The sequence below is a fragment of the Mauremys mutica genome, chromosome 7 (assembly GCF_020497125.1).
Source record: "Mauremys mutica isolate MM-2020 ecotype Southern chromosome 7, ASM2049712v1, whole genome shotgun sequence".
In the NCBI taxonomy this organism is placed as follows: domain Eukaryota; kingdom Metazoa; phylum Chordata; order Testudines; family Geoemydidae; genus Mauremys; species Mauremys mutica.
This window is the reverse complement of record NC_059078.1, coordinates 108,196,335-108,215,988: the sequence shown is the minus strand read 5'-3', so window position 1 is coordinate 108,215,988 and position 19,654 is coordinate 108,196,335. Positions and strand designations below refer to the sequence as shown.

The following is a 19,654-nucleotide window of genomic DNA, read 5'->3' as shown; positions in this document are numbered from 1 at the left end:
GCCCTCCAAGCCCCAGCCCGGAGCACCTTCCTACACACCAAACTCATTTCCAGCCCCACCCCAGAGCTCACACCCCCAGCTGGATCCCTCACCCTCTCCCACACACCAACCCCAATTTTGTGAGCATTCATGGCCCACCACACAATTTCTATTTCCAGATGTGGCCCTCGGGCCAAAAAGTGTGCCCATCCCTGATCTAGCCCAATATCCTATCTTCCATTAGTAGCTGGTGCCAGATATTTCAGAAGGAATGACCTGAACAGGGCAATTATCAAATGATCCATCCCTTGTTGTCCAGTCCCTGCCCCTGGCCACCAGAGGTTTAAGAAGACTCAGAGCATGGGGTTGTATCTCTAACCATCCTGGCTAGTAGCCATTGATGGACCTACCCTCCATTAACTTATCTAATTCTTTTTTGAACCCAGTTATACTTTTGGCCTTCACATCACCCCCATCAATGAGTTCAAGAGGTATTTCTTGTTGTTTGTTTTAAACCTGCTGCCTATTAATTTTATTGGGCAACACCTGGTTCTTTATATGTGAAGGGGTAAATAACACTCCCCTCTTCACTTTCTCCATACCATTCATGATTTTATAGCCATCATATCCCCCCCTTAGTCAGCTCTTTTCTAAACTGAACAGTCCCAGTCTTTTTAAACTCACCTCATACAGCAGCTGTTCCATACCCGTTTGTGTTGCCCCCTTCTCTGTACTTTCCCCAGTTCTAATATAGTTCTGGCTGGCTGGGATGACCAGAACGCCACACAGTACTCAAACTGTGGGCATACCATGGATTTATGCTATTTTCTTACTGTCTATCCCGTTCCTAAGGATCCCTAACATTCGCTCAGCTTTTCGGGTGGCTGCTGCACTCTTTGCACGGGCGCCAGTTCCACATGCCCCAACATGCAGCAATTGGGGAGAGGGATAGCTCAGTGGTTTGAGCATTGGCCTGCTAAACCCAGGGTTGTGAGTTCAATCCTTGAGGAGGCCACTTAGGGATCTGGGGCAAAAATTAGTCCTGCTAGTGAAGGCAGGGGGCTGGACTCAATGACCTTTTGAGGTCCCTTCCAGTTCTAGGAGATTGGTATATCTCCAATTATTACCTTTTTTATTACCTTTAGATTCATGCCTGTTAATTGTATGAGGGTCACAGGCACGGCCATGAAACAATCCGCCCCCCGCAGTGGAGCCTTAGCTGGAGCCAGGGGCGGCTCTAGGAATTGTGCATCCCCAAGCCGTGGGGCACGCCACCGGGGGGGGGGGCGCGCTGGCGGTCGCCCCCGGTGGACCTCCTGCAGACATGCCCCGGAGCCGCGGGACCAGCGGACCCTCCGCAGGCACGTCTGCAGGAGGTCCCCCAGAGCCGCCTGCCGCCCTCCCGCGGGACGCCGCCCCAAGCACGCGCTTAGCGCGCTAGGGTCTGGAGCCGGCCCTGGCTGGAGCCCCCAAGAGCGGCGCGCGGACATGCCCGGCCCGAGACGCACGTGCCCAAGCACGTCTGCGAGCCGCGAGCGCGCGCAAGGGCAGCGGCAGCACCTGTAGCCAGCCGCTCTCGGCAAGTCTCGCGAGAAGGAGCCTTCTCCGCGAGACTTCCGTTCTCCCCTTCCCCTCCGCTGCTTGGGCTGCTGGCGGCAGCCGCGGTCTCGCGCTCCTTCCGGTTCGGCGGCAGCCTGCGCCCGCCGGGGCCGGGCTGACTGCGAGGCCAGAGCCAATGGAGGGCCCGGGCCCCCCCGCGCCCCGGGGAGCCTGTGCCGAGGCGGGCCCCGCCGCGGGAAGCGACGTAGGGGGGCCCGGCCCGCTGACGGGAGACCCAGAGGAGCTGAAGCAGGTGAGCGGCAGCCTCCCCCGGGCGGGGAGCTCGCGCTTCGGTGGGGCCCGGACCCACCGCTTGTGGGCTCCGCTCCCGCCCCCCCGTCACACGGTGTCCTAGAGCCGAGGTGCCCGCGCCTCTCCCCCGTCTACACACACGCCGGGGAGCCTGCCCTGCGGACTCGCACCTAGGCTCTGTCCGTAGCCGGGGTATCGCCCACTGTACCCCCCTGAGGTGCGCGGGAGTGGGGGCCGGCAAGCCGGGGGCATGGCCACCCGCGCCGTCTGCCAGCATGCGGCCCGCTTGGCACCTGTCCCTCAGGCACACTGACATGGTGACAGTTCCCCATTGTCTTGGTGCCTGTCAGCCTTCAACTCTCCATACCTACAGTTACAAGGAGTGGGCTGCCACTTAGGGATAGTGTACACTAAAAGCTGTGCAGCTGCACTGATGCAACTGTGCCACTCTAATGCATTGGTGAAGACCCTGTATGCTGTCAGGGGAGAGGAGGCTTATTCACACTCCTGCGGGGCACAAGTTATACCAACATAAGTGGTAGTGTGCACAATCCCTAAGTGCAAAGTAGGGAAGAGGAGCATGGTCTGAGCACAGCTCTGGATGCCAGGCACACTCAAATTCATTCTAGACACAGACCCTCTCTGACTTTGGGAAACAGACTTAATCACTCGTTTTCCTTTCCCTGTCTTGAAGAGGGGGAAACAAATATGGGCCTACTCCAGAGGAGTTGCTAGGAATATATTTCTCTAGGATGAGGGAGTGCTTGTAAAGTACTAAAAAAAGTACTAAAGTGCATTTGATAAAAAGTACTAAATTTAGATAAAATAGAGATCTGTTTATCTTGTCAACATTGCGCCTTGCAATGATCACTACTGAGTTCAATTTCTTTCACTGGATTCTGCTTCATAGAGGTGACCTGATTTCAGGGTAAACACATAAAGGTGCCTTTTTAAACGTTGGCAATTATTATTAATAAGTGTTCTGTATGCAATTATAGAGGGTTCATTAGCCATCCTCTTTCAGTGTAACTCATAACACCACACATCTAGCTTCAGTTTCTCTTCTGTCACAGTAGGAATGGCTTCTAGAGAACACCCCTTAGGTACAATTCAGTCAGTTTAGTAGGTGGGGTGCATTGCTGCCGACACTGCAGTTTGACACCTGTTACACCTTGTATTTAGCTGTGATACTCTGAGTGCCTTTTCCAGACCCGTAGAAGAACTCTGTATAGCTTGAAAGCTTGTCTCTTTCACCAACAGACATTGAGCCAATAAAAGATATTACCTCACTCTCCCCCTGTCCTTGGACCAACACAGCTAAAACAACATAGCAAACATGTAGTAAACTGACATACCCTGTGAGGATAATGATGAACTGCTACCACAATGCAAACTTCCTAGTATGCCAAATTACTCTGTGTAGTGCTGTGGTGCCTGAGCTGCAGGGGAAAGAAGAGCTCTCCAGAGCCACTGTTGGGATGTTTTTCAATAAAGAAACCAGCATAGCCTTAAATTCTCTCTTTTCTCTTCAAACCATTTCCCCTTCTTGCCTGCCTTCATTCTCCTTGCTCTGACTTCCCCACTTCCTCCCCCACAAAAAAAAAATAAAAAAAATTCTACTCTCCTTAATATTTCTTTGGTATTTTAATGCAACAGCCAAAACTGGGGTTTGAGGCATAGCTATTGAATCTTTGTTGCATTTAGCCATACTGTAACTGTTGGTATCTATGCTTGTGTGCCCCATTGGGTTGCAAAGCCAAGCCCTCTGAAAATAGTAATTAGAAATGAAATATAGGGGTCCCTCTGGTCTCACTAAACTCAGGGTTGCTAACCTTTCTTATAAAAAGGAATATTACAAATGTGTGGCTCTACAAGATAATCAGTTTTTATTATTTATTTACTATGCACCGAGAGTATTTGGTTCTGTACAAGACCGATTAAAAATAGCCTTGTTAAATTAGGATTTCAGCTGCTAGTATAGCTTAATTAGTGCAGATCCTTAGAGTAGATCTGATCTGGGGAAGTTTGCTTCAGTTTCAAATTAAAGTAAACTGTACCAGTGTAAACTATCTAGAGTAGGGGTTTGCCTGGTGCAGCTACACTAGTGTCAGAAATCCCAGTGTAGATGAGATGAAGCTGCCCTGAGGCAATCGTCTAAAATAATTTTCATCTTTGTTGTCACATAAGAGATTACTGGTTACTTTTGCTATGAATGACTGTTGCATATTTAGACTTTACACGTATTGTATGCAGCATTGGCAAACTAGAAGCTCTAGTAAAGAGACCTACAGGGACAGGCCCCAGTTCAGGTCTTTTGGGGGTCTGCCTGGACTTAAGGGTCTGTTCACTCAGATTCATTTGCAGAATCAGGACCTTTCCTACACAAAACATGCACATTACTGCTACAAAGAAGTAACCTCTGGGGTAGAGAATGAGCAACTGGCACATTGCAAAACAGCTGAACACCAGAAGGAGGGCTTGTTTCAGCTTTCTATGTGGTAATACTTAAAATACATTTATGTTACTGTTTGTTTTTTCTTATTCTGATGTTCAGATGTTATGCGATATGCTGATACAGGTTGGTTACTATTAATCTTGTGGGAATGATGCATATTGTGCCTAGAGGTATAAAACACCTTGGGAGGCTTAAAATGAAAGACACTAATATAAGCAGAGCACATAGCTGCACATGTACTTAATTAAGGTTGTTTGACTTGTAATACACTGTCTTCAATTGTGTTAGTAATAGTATATTTACACTAGGACTGAGGTACAGTAGTTAAAAATGTAATTATAAACCCTTATTTATGTCAGCACATAATGCTTTTCACTATTATACTTAATCTGTAATGAGACCAGTGTTCTGCAGTGTGTTTTCTTAATTTAAATCATACAAAGATTTATAAAGCATTTGCTTCATTTTACACTCTGATAAGGTCTACTGACTTCAGTAGCATTTCTCCCAGTACATAAAGTTAAGCATATGCTTAAGAATACTACTGAAGTCAGTGGAACTCATCACAATGTGTGAAGTTAAATGTGTAAATCTTTACAGGATTAGGCCTTAATTAAGTTGGGTAGAAAATGGCCTGATAATTGTATTTCTAGCATAGTCAGTTAATGGAATTGAACTGACATCAAGTAAAGTCTAGTAACTTTTTAAGAAACTAATTTATGAATGAAGGACTCTAATTTCTGTTCTGCAAACTAGGGATCAGTGTTATTTCTTGGAGGTAACGAAGTAAAAAGCAGTGCTGTGGTGAAATACTCATCTGCCCCACCACAAGCAGCATTTGCCCGTCTTCAAGAGAAGACTGATTTGAAACTTCCACCTGCCAATTGGTTACGTGAAAGTGCCAAACTGGGACCAGCAGGAACAACCATTCTTGGCAACAGCAAGAAGAGCAAACTATTTTCAAGGTAACACTGACATCACTACAAATTGTCCTATTCTCTATTATCCCTTCTGTTTCTCCTTCTTTCTCTGTCTTTGCACTCTCCTTTGCCTTCCCTCACCCAATATGCTCTAATCCCTCTTGCTTAGGAGGTGATTAAGAATTCCAGTTATGATGGTAGATTTTGCGATGTGTATACTGGCAACTGGACTGAGACAATCAAACTCACTTCATGTTGACTACAGACATGCAGTTGGATGGTATCAGTTGGTCAGGCTAGATTGACTGAGTAGTAATAGGAATTCTGCTCTTTGATCACATAAGGAAAAAGAATAATATTCTGAAACAAATGTGTAGCCTCCTGACTGTTGGTCAGGAATTGGCTGACAGCTTGGAAATTCAGCAATAGGAATGGACACATTTATGGACATTTTCTTGCCATACCTACAATAAATGTATGTTTTAAAAGTAAAAATAGGTGGCAAATACCTAAGAAAAATAATTAGGAAAACATGGTGGTTTGATATTTTGGAAATTGGACAAGGAAAGTTCAGCAATGAAAAAAATGTCTCTTGTATCACAGCCAGTGTCAAGTCTGGGATGATCTGCTGAACGCGTGCAAGTCACTCAAAGCAGATAGGTATGTAGGATGAAAATCACACAGGGCTCACACCTCTTAAATTGCCAAATTAGTGCTCAAGTGGCGCATAACTCTTGTGGACCCTTTGCGCAGCAGGGAATTTTACCTCTAATCTTTAAAAAACATTAAACAATGGGCAGAATTAATACATATGTTTTGATTAGGTAGGCTAGTGAATTCCTATCTTTACTTTCTCTACCTCTTTTATTTTGGAATTGTGCATTTCCATCTGTGAACAAACTTCTAAGGGAAACACCAAATTCTAGTAGTTAAAGCACCAGTTCAGGGCTGTGTGAATGTATCTGGTCTCATTGAAATGAATGCGCCATCTAGCTTAATTTGAAAAAGTGGTCTACATAGGAAACTCTTCTTTGAATTACATGCAACTTGGAGAGATACAGGTTTTAAATAAAGCAGACAAACAGTAAGGATGTTGTGTTCATTAAAATTAAGCTGTTCTGTTACTGAGTCATTTTCCATAAAACTTATTTAAGTTTTAAAAATTATAAAATAGTCAACATTATCTTAAATGGAAATGAAAGGAAGGAAGAAGTCCAGCTCTTAAACAGGGCTTAGCTCCTCCAGATTTAATCACTTAAAAGAACACAAACTTTTGGAAAATGAATGTTTATTCCCTTTTGGCAAATAACCACTTTTCATGATATGCTAATACCTTTATTGCAACTCGCCTCCTTTCCGTTACAAAACAAATAAAGCATCTTGTGTAGTTGCCCTTATCTCTCTAAAACATTGTATTTTGTAATGACTGAAAACTGGATTTCAAGAACAATTTAAAGATGGCTTCAAAGAAACAACTTGTAACTTCAAAATGATTTTGTGGCATTTAAAGCTCAGATCCTATTGTACTTTGTAATGGCTCTGTAGATTCTCTCTCTTTTTTTTTTTTAATATATGAAAGAATGGGTTTTCTTAAAGAAGCACTAGGTACTTTGAGGAACAAGCAGTTATGTTTTAAATGTAAAAATGCAATGGTTTAAACTTCTAATTTTTTTAAATAGCTTTGGCATGGCATATGACTTCATTGACTCAGTTGGAAATGATGTGGATGTTGTGTCCGATTCTGAGGTATGTGCAGTTTATAGTTCAATAATTCTTCAGTTTTGTAATTGTATTTTGATTATGGCTTATGCTACAGTGACTTTGTTTTATTTAGTAATCTTTTATTTAGTTAAATTATTTAAGAAAACCTTATTTCACTTTGGCCATTTGCTTACAGTTTAAAGGAAGTTGGTTGTGACAACTGAATGAATAAAATACAAATAGCTTCAGGTTTTTATTTGCAGCGTACAATTGCTGTCTGGAGTTCCTCTCTTCCAATTCCAGCCTAGATCCTCTCCAATCTGGTTTCCCCCTCTTGCACTCGACATAAGAATGGCCATACTAGGTCAGACCAATGGTCCATCTAGCCCAGTATCCTGTCTTCCAACAGTGGCCAATGCTAGATGTTTCAAAGGGAATGAATAGAACAGAGCAATGTCAAGTGATCCATCCCCTGTCATCCAGTCCTAGTTTCTGGCAATCAGAGGTTTAGGGACACCCAGAGCATTGGGTTGGATTCCTGATCATCTTGGCTAATAGGTCCATCAGTGACTATCTTTCATGAACTTATCTAATTCATTTTTGAATCCAGTTATAGTTTTGGCCTTAACAACTGCTGGCAATGAGTTCCACAGGTTACCTGTGCATTATGTGAAGAATTACTTCATTTTGTTTGTCTGAAACCTGTTGCCTGTTAATTTCATTGGGTGACCACTTACTGAAACTGTCCTTGCCAAAGTCATTAATTGTTGTGCGCATTGTAATTGTAGCCATGTTGGTCGCAGGATATTAGAGAGACAAGGTGGGTGAAGTAATACCTTTTATTGGACCACCTTGTGTGTCTAAAGTCACTGATGACTTTTTTCTTAGCCAAAGCTCAGAAGCAGTACTACATCCTCAGCCTTCTTGACCTGTCAGCCACTTTCAGCATTGTCAACCATGCTCCTCTCTTTGAAATCTTGTCTTTTGTGATTCTGTCCTCTCATGGTTCTGTTCCTACTTCTCTCATTACTTCTTCAGCATGTTCTCAGGAGGATCCTCCTCTCCCCCCCCCAACAACTTTCTATGGGGGTTGCACAGGGATCTGTCCTTGGTCTCGTTCTCTTCTCTTTCTACACCTTATCTCTGGGTAATTTCACCTTCAAACAAATTCAACTCTCATCTCTATGCTGACAATTCTGAGATCTACCTCTGTACTCCAGACCTGTCTCCTTCTGTCCAATCTAAAATCTTGGTGTGTCTCTCTGACATCTCCTCATGGATGTCTAGCTATGGGTTCAAGTTCAAAGCAGCTAAAACAGTTCTTAATCTTCCCCTTCCAACTCTCATTTTTCAATCACTGTGGACATCAGCTCCATTCTGCCTGTCATTTAGGCTCTTGAACTGGGTGTCTGCTTCTACTTGGGCCTCCTTCTACTAGGTCCTGACATCCAGGCTATATCTAAATCTTAGAGATGTCAGACTGAAAAAATCTGCACTGTACAGACTCTCCTATCCATCTACAATTAAATTCTGGTCTAGGTTCTAATCATTTCAATTAATTCATCATCCTTCTCTCTGGTCTTGCTCTCATCCATTCAGAATGCTGCTGCAAAGGTAATTTTTCTATCCATGCTTTGACCATGTCATTCCTTCACTGGCTCCTGCTTCTCTATCAAATCAGACATAAGCTGCTTGTCTTTGCTTTCAAGGTCCTTCATGGCCTATCCCCTCTGTTTTATCTCTTATTCACTCCTGAGATGTTGACTCCAGCCTCTGATCCCCACCCCCATGATGCCATCATCTCCCATTTGTTAAAGTTTCAAACAAGCATCTTTCTCCCAACCATGGAGGAGGTGCTTGAGAGATAGTTTTGCAGATGTTTACAAGTAGCTAATACATCATCATCATCCTTAAAAACCCTACTTAAAACTTTCCTTTTCTGTGAAACCTGCTAAACACTTGATGATGGCTAGATTGCTGAGACCACTGCTCATCATGATATCAATTTTGTCTTATTTCTTCCTTTTACTCTGTCTATTGGTTTGTATCCATCGGTTGTCTCTTGTCCTATGCTTAGATTGTAAGCTTCTTGGTGCTTTTTTGTTCTGTTTGTACAGTGCCTACACAATGGTGTCCTGGTCCAAGACTAGGACCCCTGGGCCCTGTGGTAATACACATATTAAGTAGAATCTCTGCAGTTGAATTAGTAGCATACTGAGTAGTAATATCTTGAGTGCTGACAGCTGATATCAAAGGCTTGTTTTTCCCCCCCCAGATATACTACTTCTATAGGAATGGGCACTGCTTAAACTAATGATGAGCACATACATTTGCTATTACAATTTAATTGGCAAGCAGTGACAACTTCCACTTGCAGTGTAAATTAGAATCCAGTTGCTTAATGATCCACTCTGACTGACTGTACTAGTTTGAAGAGAGATTTTCTGGCAGTGATTTAACTTTATAGACAAGCAATCCTGATCTTTAGTGCTTGATCACACTGGCTGCTGCAGTCTTAGTTGCTGGCCCAGGGGCCGCCTGAGCAGCTCCTGGGCCAGCTGCGCCGGCTGCTGCTAGGGCAGTTTCGGGCCCCTGGCATCAGCAGTAGGAGTTTGGGTGTGGGAGGGGGTGAGGGCTCTGGGTGGCGCTTACATCGGGGGGGGCTCCCCAGGAGCAGCGACATCCCTCGGCCATGGTTTCTGGCCAATGGGAGCTGCGGAGTGGGCACTCAGGGTGGAGGCAGTGCGCAGAGCTGCCTAGCCATGCCTCTGCCTGGGGCCCCCCGAGCACCCACGGCACCCCTGGGCCATCCCCCCTCCTCCCCAAAATTTAGTCCAGAGTGTATAGTCAAAGTCATGAACAGGTCATGGGCCTGAATTTTTGTTTACTGCCCTTGCTCTGTCCATGACTTTGACTAAAAATACCCATGACTAAAATGTAGCCTTATTGATACACCATGCTGCCACAATGGGTTACTTCCTCATAGGGGACTATTAGAGCTACAGCTAAAATCAAAAGCAGCAAGGCTTGGCCAGAGGAGCAAGAGGAAGGGGAGGAAAGCCAGAGGGAGAAACACAGAAGGTGGAAAATGGAGGCGGAGTTACAAGATGGTCTTTTTACCTTCAGAAATGGTGCCTTTTGTTACTGTCAGATAAGAAAGAAAACCTAGTTGAGGCATACTTGGTTCAGGAGTGTTAGATGGCTGAAGGAAGGTATTTATAAAAAAAAAAAAAAAAGACTTGTCCTTCTTAAAAAAAAAAAAATTTACTATTTTTTTCCCACTCATGATAGATGGTTCTTTTTTTGTATGTTTGTTTTTGTTTGTTTTTCTAAACACTCTAATTACTAATCTTCTCTTATATTCCCCACAATTACATTGAATTATAACTTTTCTGTTTTGTCTTTTTTGCAAGAACATTAAAAAACTTCTGAAGATACCGTACAGCAAGTCACATGTGAGCATGGCAGTACACCGTGTTGGACGAACCCTTTTACTGGATGAGCTAGATATTCAGGAGCTCTTCATGAGATCATCTCAGGTTAACCATTTGTTTTGTTAATGTCTTTGGCCATGTGGCATATATATATTTCAAGTGCAGTGTTGTCAGCACAAAGGTATAGCAAATGTAGCAAAATTGCTGAGAATTATATACAAAGACCAAAAGATGTTCACAAAACACTTAGTTATTGTGGATTCTCTCTGGTTGCTATAGAACTACACGTTGCACTAGCAGATCAGACATCTTTTTAACTGAGGGCATTGTATGCTTAAAATACCCCTTCTCACCTTTTCATTTAATGTCTTTGATATTGCTGGACAGTTTTACAAATCTATTACTCAGTCTTTTAACACTGCATGAAACTATAATCTGTTTTTTTGAAGAGTAGATTTCACTGAAATATGTTAAGTATAACGGAGTTCTGACATCAGAGGTCAGGGCACTGTTGTGAAAACTTATATCTTTTAACAGATTTTCTTTTATTTTGTGCCATTTCATGTTGGATGGGTATACTGTATCTGCTAAATGCTTAACTTAGATTCTTTTATTCATGTGTTATTTCACATTAATTTCATGCTTATTTATGCTGCTTAGACAGGGGACTGGACGTGGCTAAAAGAGTTCTATCAAAGACTAATAGATCAGAAGTGGCAAAGAAAGAAGAAGAGTAAAGAACACTGGTATCAGAAGGCGATACTTTCCAAGTTTTTATATTACAGGTGGTTTGATTATATTAATTTTATTTGCATAACTTGTGAGTTCTACCCAGTTTACTTTTCTCTTGTTCATTATATTGAAATAAAAGTTAAAAATATGAAATTGCCTCTTTATCCTAAAACAAAATCCAGAAAGGATGTAGTTTTTAAGAATATAACACTGATGCAAGTAAGTTCTTTATTTAAAATATTTTTAGTATCTATGCATGATTTAGCAGAAAACACATTGCAGTACTGCTCTCTTGGAAAAACACATAATTTTCAAGGATTTTTAATATGATCCTAGACACCCGTCTTTCTGCTCTAACCGATGAATTTACAAGATGGGTATTGCTGAGTAGTTTTATAACTAAATCAGCATTTGTCTGTCTCTTTTTTTTTTGTGAAAATAAAATGCAGTAAATATTGGTTAGATATTAAATAATCTCTTTGCATTTGTCTTTTTGTCAGCATTAATGGTGATGGAGCTGCTCAGCCAGTTCCTTCCACTGCAGAACAGCATCATGAAGATCCAGCTCCTGATGAGAGTGATGAAGCAGGAAGGGCTTCCTGGCCAGCCCCTTTTGAAATGCCTTCTTCAGTATCTGAAGATCCAGGTTCTTCTAATCAGGTTAGTATGGATTAAATCTTAATAGACCTTAATTTTTATAGGAAAGAGGTATTTGGTGCCTAACATAAGCTATAAAACTGTAGTAGTAAAGAGTCCTCCTCTTATCCAAAGAAGCAGAATCTAACCTATAGAAGTAGCCTTGCTCAGCTAGACTCTAAAAGCACCATTTTTGACTTCCTTGAGCAGTATTATATGATACCTAATGCTTTGAGCTGTATACAGATAGACATCAAAAACTAATTTTGCCTATAGCTGATTTTCCTTAAATAGGATTAATGTGTTTTCTATATATAATTCTAATGTTGGGTTTTCATTCCAGAATGAACAGTTGCCCTCCATTTGTGGCTCCATTTTAGTATACTTGATCATAAAAAACTGGAATACATTTATATGTCTGTATTTTTAACTTGAATGTCCTGCCTGCTCCTAGAAAACAAAAGTATGGGAGAGTCTGAAAAAAGTGATTTTTTTTTTCATACATTGTGTTGCAGTACTGATTTAGTGTGAAAAATCATATTTGTGCATTTTTGCTCTTTGTTGGCTTTAGTCAATGACAATCTTAAAGGAACTGCATTTTGACAATTTGTTGTTTCTTCAACAGTTGTACTGAAAAAAGATGGCTCTTTCCTTATTCTGTTTCCTGTGTTCTTTCCACTGAGCTTCTATTTTAGCCTTTTTTCTGGTACTGTGAGGATGTGCTAAGGCGTGGTGATCATCTTTTTGTAGCATTGACATGGGCTGAAGTGGATGAACCTGGAATCTCAAGAATTTCAGAATTCTTTGTCTTCTCACAGTGCATGTTAATATTATTCCAATATTTATTGATGTCAAAGCAACATCCAGACTTACTGAAGCAAAATCTTGGTCAAACTGTATTTATGTTAAAGAACAGGAAATCTTGATGCTCACCAAAAGAGTGTATGTAGACAGGTAGTTTTTAAAATCAGTCATTCAGAATGTATTTATCAAACGTACAGGGAATTTTCTGCATTATGGCCATGAATTTATTAAGTGTAGTAGACTTTACACTAATGAAGACGAGAGAAAGTTAGGCATCCAGAAAGATGTTAATCTCTAAGCCATTCAAGCAGCATATGCAAATATCTATTTTGTGATTATATATCAAAATAAGCAGAGATCATATGGTATTGACTACCCCGAGTAGAATAGGTTCTACTGAACTCATACAATATAATACAAGCAATTGTGTGTGCATTTTGATTGGTTAGTATTGCTCCAGACCTCAGTATAAATGCTCATAAAGGGGCCAAAAAGAGATTGACTTGTGGCTGAAAACATGTACAACATAGGAGCCAGGTTTTTCTTTCTTTATCTTATCAGACAGTAAAGTTGAATATTAAGGTTCTCTGAAGTTAAAGGACTTTGTACAATATTTTAAGAGTTCAGTCTATGCAATGGATGTTTAAATACATTATGAAAAGTAGTATTTGTTGTGCATGTAGAGTAGCCTCATAATTAATGTAAGTTTAATACATTTAAAATACTCCAGCATTCTATTTACATTCAGATGGTAATGATCACCCACCTTTGTGAAGACACTACCACTAATAGGGACATTAGATGACTCAGATGGTTGATAAAGAATTATGAAGATTCTCTGCTCTAGATCACCACATAGAGATTGCATTGGTAAAGTTGTCACAATGAAGACTTACTTTGAACAAATTGTACTAGAATTCCAATACAGTAGCTACAGTAAGAAAGAACTGAAGTAAGCCACTGGGTGAAGAAAGTTGTACACATTAAACAAAATAAGATTGGAATTAAGGTTTTCACTGTTTATGCTTCTAATGTTCAGGATATATATACACTTTGAAAATGGCCTGACTTGACCTCAGCAACAGAATCACTCCTTATGTCCTTGTGCTTTTCACAGGGAAGTGTGCCTCTTGAACCCTCATATGTAGTGGGGCATGTGGCCTCAGCCCCCAAAGAACAAAACCTGAGTACTTTGTTCAATGACGGGGAAAACAGTCAGGTATGCTTTATGTGGAATCTGAGTGGAAACACAATCCCCAGTTTAACAAATCGTTTTAAATTTGGCCTAAATTGGATTCGGGTTGGTGGTGAGGGGAGAAAAATTAAATCCTTTTGTAGAAATAGCTCTTGTCATCTGTGATCTTGGTCTTTTTTAAGTTACTGTGAACACATAGCATAGTCTTTATGTGCTGTCCTTTATTTGCCTTTTTTGCATCTTGCTTTCTCATAGTAATTCTGCGGATTGTAATGGAGAAAAAATTAACAGAGTGGATTATTTATAGACCCTTTCTTTTTTAAACAAAGGGACTTAAAAATGACTTTGTTCGGAACATCTTGTGGACCTTTGAAGATATTCACATGTTAGTAGGATCAAATATGCCTATATTTGGAGGTGGAAGATACCCTGCTGTGAGCTTGCGTCTCAGGTGAATTCTTAAACTAATGTGATGTGCATCCCAAACAACTTATTTGTTGCTTCAGTTTCATATTCTGGTGTGTGTGTGTGTATATATAATTTTGTAGGATAATGTATTTCTTAATCTGCATTTAAAGATTAATTTTATACTCTAGTATTAAAATGGTAATTATTTTATAAGGTATTAGAAGGGTGTTTCTGTGACTAAGGCACTGAATTGGGACTCAGGATGTCTTGGTTCTCTTTTTGGTTCTTCCTCAGATTTCTTGTGTAACTTTCAGCAAAACACTTAGGGCCTGATTTTTGGAGGTGCCAACTATCTGCAACCCATTGCCTTTGTTGGAGTTGTAGATGTTCAACACTTCTGAAAGTCAGAGCCCTTATTCTTTGCTCCAATCCCCAATTTGTAGAATGGGAGTATCGCTTCTCTACTTTTCACAGATGTTGTAAGAATAAATACACTAATATTCGTGAGATGCTCAAATGCTTAAGTGTTGGATGCCATGCAAAATATAGTTACTGATTACCGTCCGTAAATAGCTGAAAATATCAACTTGATGTTGTGGTTACTCTGTTCTCTGATTCTTTTATTCTTGCTGTGAGTTCTTTTTGCCCATACATAGGTGAAGGAGCCTGGTGTCCCACATCAAGGGTGGGAGGAAAGATAAGTCTACCTTTTTATAGGGTGGGGAAGATGGAGGCAAGCTTAAAAAGTTGAAGCCAGTTTGGGCCATCTTTGTTCAAAAGACACCCAGGATTCACATAGCTGGGCACTGTAAATGCAGCCCAGAACTAAAGGTGCCTTGGAAGAACTGTGTAAGAAAGTTTACAATGTGCTTGGTTCCAGCTAATTCTATTAATCCCATAGATTTCTAAACACTTTTTAGGGGAAAAATTGTGGGTGATCTCAGTAATAGTGTGGGCTGTAATTTTAAAGTGGTGAGGGCAGTAATGTGCATGCATTCCATTAGCAGTAACAGATGCTAGTGTCAACACAGTGATTAGTATAGCTCCCCCCATTTGCTACTTTAAAATATAACCTCTGTCACAAATGAAAGCTTTTTTACCTCAATTTTAAGGTTGCTCTGTTCTCCTCATACTGACACACATAGCTAAGCTCTCAACAGACATTTATCGTAACTAGTGATTTTAAAAAAACAAACAAAACCTCTACTAGATGTACCCTGATGACTTAAAAAAAATCGTTATTTGCTCCAAGCAATACCAGAAATATTTTTGTTGTAGGGATAACAACAAGCCAATAAACGTGTTAACAGGAATCGACTATTGGTTGGATAACTTAATATGTAACGTCCCAGAGCTTGTGATGTGTTTTCATGTTAATGGAATTGTTCAGGTAAGTCCTGATGTCTTACATTATGTCCACTTTACCAATTCTTTGATTAATTCAACTTATCCATTCATAACAATGAAGTTAGTATGTGGGAACTGGTAGCAACATTGCACTAGAAAAGTTCTTATAAACCTTTTTTTGAGACACTGTAATATCTCCATTGTTTGTCCCTGCCACATTTTAAAGGCTGACTGCAAACAAAATCCTGGGGCTAGAGATATCACTCTCTTGTTAGTTCCATGAAATTCTCTTCAGATGTGGCTGAACTGATGAACAATTAAAAAGAGGCCCTTCTTCCCCCACCACCCGAAAATGGGTTAACAGCCGCCTCCTGCTGCCAGCTGATGTACGTACTTCTACCATTTGAAGTACAGGACTATGTGGCTTAGTACTGAAGGTATTCAGAATTCAGGCCCTGCTGAAGATGCATTAAGCGGACATTTAGGGTATGTCTTCACTACCAGCAGGATTGGCGGGCAGCAATCAATCCAGCGGGGATCGATTTATCACGTCTAGTCTAGACGCGATAAATCGATCCCTGAGCACTCTCCCGTCGACTCCTGTACTCCAGCTCATCAAGAGGCGTAGGCAGAATGGACGGGGGAGTGGCAGCAGTCGACTCACCGTAGTGAAGACACTGCAGTAAGTAGATCTAAGTACGTTGACTTCAGCTATGTTATTCACGTAGCTAAAGTTGTGTAACTTAGATCAATTACACCCTTCCCTCCTTCCTCCCCTGTGTAGACCAGGCCTTAGTTTACTTTGTTTCCTTACTAACACGCAAACCTAGGAAATTACAAATCAGACATTAAAAGAATGTTATCTATGTTGAAAAGTCAAGCACTTCAAAGTTAGGAAATTCCAGATTTACAGATGAAACTTTAATATTCTCTCTTGTTGTTGTGTATTATGATAGTGTCTTTAATTACATGATTGCATATGTAGTTTGTTTCCACAGGACTCCTGTCTCATTTAGTGTACAGCTGGATGCACAAGGAGGTAGAATTAAGGATGCCTGGGCAACTGTAACTCTTGGGGGGTGGTGTTTGTATTTTGTTTTTGTTTTTTTTAACTTTTGAGTGCTTGACTTTGTAATCGGAAACAATGTTCTTTTAACATAATCTTTGTATTTAGGATATATATTGTGGTAGCATCTAGAAGCCAGCTAGGTTGAAGCCTGTTGTGTGAAGTGCTCTGAAAACATGAAAGGGCCAAGTGCCAGCATTTCCATTTTGAACGATCGTTTGTTGATATTTATAGGTGTCTCTTATAACTACCTCCAAATTTTAAGAAGTGTACAACTCCAAACTCACTGTAAACTTAATTTTGCAGGTTTGAAAAATCTTAAATTATACATCAGTCTTAAAATTTGTAAAGAAAACACAGAAATGTTATAAACTAGTGTGTAGTAAAAGTGTGGATCTGCCATCCAGTCAGTACAGACTTTATTTAAATTACTAATATATATTGATGCAACAGAGTTGTTAATTAACTGTAAATTATATAGTCTCAGCCAATATATTCAGTATAACCACATTCATTCTGCATCATTTTATTGAGATTACTGTATGTGTTAATTGCCAGACCACAGAATTTCACTTTGTTTGGCCCTGACCAGTCATTTTATTAAAAGAATCATACACGAAGCAATTTACAGTACAAAGGATGTAGGTAGTAAAATTACACAAACATAATTGGATGCAGCACTAAATTCATAGTTCATAATTTTGAGGGCTTTCAGTATTAGCAAACATTAATAATGGAACTCCTGTTTTCAGTTTAATGGATTATGAAAGGCTTCTCTGTTTGTATAGCCAATCTTAGTATATATTATGAGGATTTTTCAGAATGTGTTTAAAATACATTCTATACAGAAATATGAAATGATCAAGACTGAAGATATTCCCAATTTGGAAAACTCCAATTTTTCTACCAAAGTGATAAAGGATATTGCTCAAAATATCTTATCTTTTCTGAAATCTAACTGCACCAAAGAAGGACATACTTACTGGCTATTTAAAGGTAAGCAATTCCTTGGTTGGGTTAATAAGTAATGTTTGAGACCTATATATTGTCAGGATGGATAATGGAAAAATCTTCTCTTTCAGCAAGTGGAAGCGATATAGTAAAGCTCTATGACCTCACGACTCTTTGTGAAGAAACGGAAGATAAATACCAAAACCCTTTCACAATGCCAGTGGCAATTCTCTTGTATAAGTAAGTGTGTCTTACAGAAGCAAAACTCTGTTGCAGTATTTTATTTACTTAATTTAAATCTAAGACATTAAGTGTCTGTCTTGGGCACTAGGTACTCTGGCCATCAGTTAAAAAATGCAATCCAAAAATCATAAAACCAAAACATCACCACTTTCCTTTATACGTACAACAATCAGCCAGCCAAATCATGATATTAACTGAATCAGAGTCTTGCCATTCCTCAGATTTCTCTGTCACCTGAGTCCTTCTCTAGAAGCCTGCTCAAAAAGATGGATTTGTAGAATGCTTACATGTGCAGAAAATTAATAAGAAAAAAATATATAATAGACATTTCAATGACATTTCTGTGTCTACTATTTTGTACAACTTTCTTTTAGAGTTGCCTGCAATATGATGATGAAAAAAAACCAGAACAAGAAACACTATGGCACCATTAGAACATTGCTCCTTAATTGCGTTAAGTTATTGGATAAAGCCAGACATCCACAAGTAAGAATTCTATTTTAATACATTTATTTTTAGTGCAGAGAGATGTATAGCTTGTATATAATGAAAATACAGATGTTGATCTACCTTCAACTAAAAGCACTAATAAGGTAACCAAATGCTATATTAATTACAATGTGATTGCAGTGTGTTAGTGAGCTCATCTCATCCTCTTATGCAGTGACAGTGGGCCTTGGTTATAAACGTTCCCTGGACTGAAAAGTGACAATTCAAATGTGCCTGCATGATCCCTTTTTTTTTTTTAAGGCAGAACCTCACTTATTTTGAAGATCAGATCACCAGTATGGGTCTAAAATCCCTCCATATGATTAAATTAAAACTTCACATTAAATTTTCTTTGAGGGAAAGTTCTATAATCAAGATCAAGGCTCTTTTTCATGCTTAACACTGTACAAACACATATTAAGAAATCAGTCTCTGCCCTGAAGAGCATCTAATCTAAATAGACAAGACAGCCAGAAGGTAGGAGGGAGATACAGACTTGCGTGGCAGGGCCAGGAATAGAACCCAAATGTCCTGACTCCTAAACACTAGACTGTGGTGCCTCTCAAGTTGCTGATTGATTGGCATCTTACATATCCAGCAGCAGTAGGAAAGGCAATAGAAATGTCTAAAGCTAGAACACAGAAGGCTTATGCTGCTTCATAAAGATGCAGTTTCATACTCTAAGCCAAACCAGAATCTGGTTATATTGGGGAGGATCAATCCTAACCCAGAAAGAGCTGGCTTTTGGTTTGGGGAAGTCATGCAGGGAAGTTGCACTTGAGGTGCTCAGGTCTGGACTTGTTGTTCTAAATCTGGCCCTGAGTATTCCTGCTGACAAACCTGAGCTTGCTTCCCTTCTGGCAGCAGAGGATAATGGGATCTGTGTGTCTCTTTCAGCATCCTCTGTGAGTCTGTTCCCTATGGGAATGATGTATTAGATTGTGAGAATCTAAAGAGGCTTTTGGGCTCAGATGTAGAATTGCAGAATGGACCATGATGTCTCTGAAGCAGCTGTGCACACAGTAAAATGTATTATTGTGCAGACCACAATACAATATTTTTAAGTAAACATCATAAACTTTGCAAAGAAAAATTATCTAGAAAGATAGCTAACACTGAAGATCATATATTTACTCTAAAATTTCACTTAATATTGGCAGTTTCCTAGCCTAGATTTAAAACATTTTATTCAGACTGTTACTGTTGTCAAATGAAAACTGACTCTGTATATGTGAAAGGCAGATCATGAAACAACCAAATGGTGGTTGTCATCTGGACTCAGTGTATAGCTTAGAACATAAGGAGTTAAATTATCAGTAGGATTCTATGGATCAGAGTTGTGAAGTGACATAAAAATAATCTTAAAATATAATATTATAGCTCATGGATCATTTTTAAAATGGTGTATCTATCACCATGGTAAAGGCCATGATGTTAGTGTTC

At 40.2% G+C, this 19,654-nt stretch overlaps 1 protein-coding gene across 2 annotated transcripts in view; it reads left to right on the top strand.

Annotated features, from left to right (window-relative positions):
* Nucleotides 1-1,637: 1,637 nt before the first annotated feature.
* The window catches only part of EDRF1 (erythroid differentiation regulatory factor 1), a 46,248-nt gene continuing 28,231 nt past the window's right edge, over nt 1,638-19,654 (top strand). Inside the window, exons 1-12 of one of the 2 annotated variants that reach the window (XM_045024337.1) lie at nt 1,638-1,831; nt 5,042-5,250; nt 6,885-6,951; nt 10,320-10,445; nt 11,001-11,125; nt 11,573-11,732; nt 13,630-13,731; nt 14,037-14,158; nt 15,394-15,505; nt 17,377-17,524; nt 17,611-17,719; nt 18,097-18,208. In XM_045024337.1, the coding sequence (XP_044880272.1) occupies nt 1,715-1,831; nt 5,042-5,250; nt 6,885-6,951; nt 10,320-10,445; nt 11,001-11,125; nt 11,573-11,732; nt 13,630-13,731; nt 14,037-14,158; nt 15,394-15,505; nt 17,377-17,524; nt 17,611-17,719; nt 18,097-18,208 (1,509 nt within the window). In that variant the 5' untranslated portion in view covers nt 1,638-1,714. The remainder of the gene's footprint in view (nt 1,832-5,041; nt 5,251-6,884; nt 6,952-10,319; nt 10,446-11,000; nt 11,126-11,572; nt 11,733-13,629; nt 13,732-14,036; nt 14,159-15,393; nt 15,506-17,376; nt 17,525-17,610; nt 17,720-18,096; nt 18,209-19,654) is intronic. The other variant, XM_045024338.1, reaches the window with a different exon arrangement.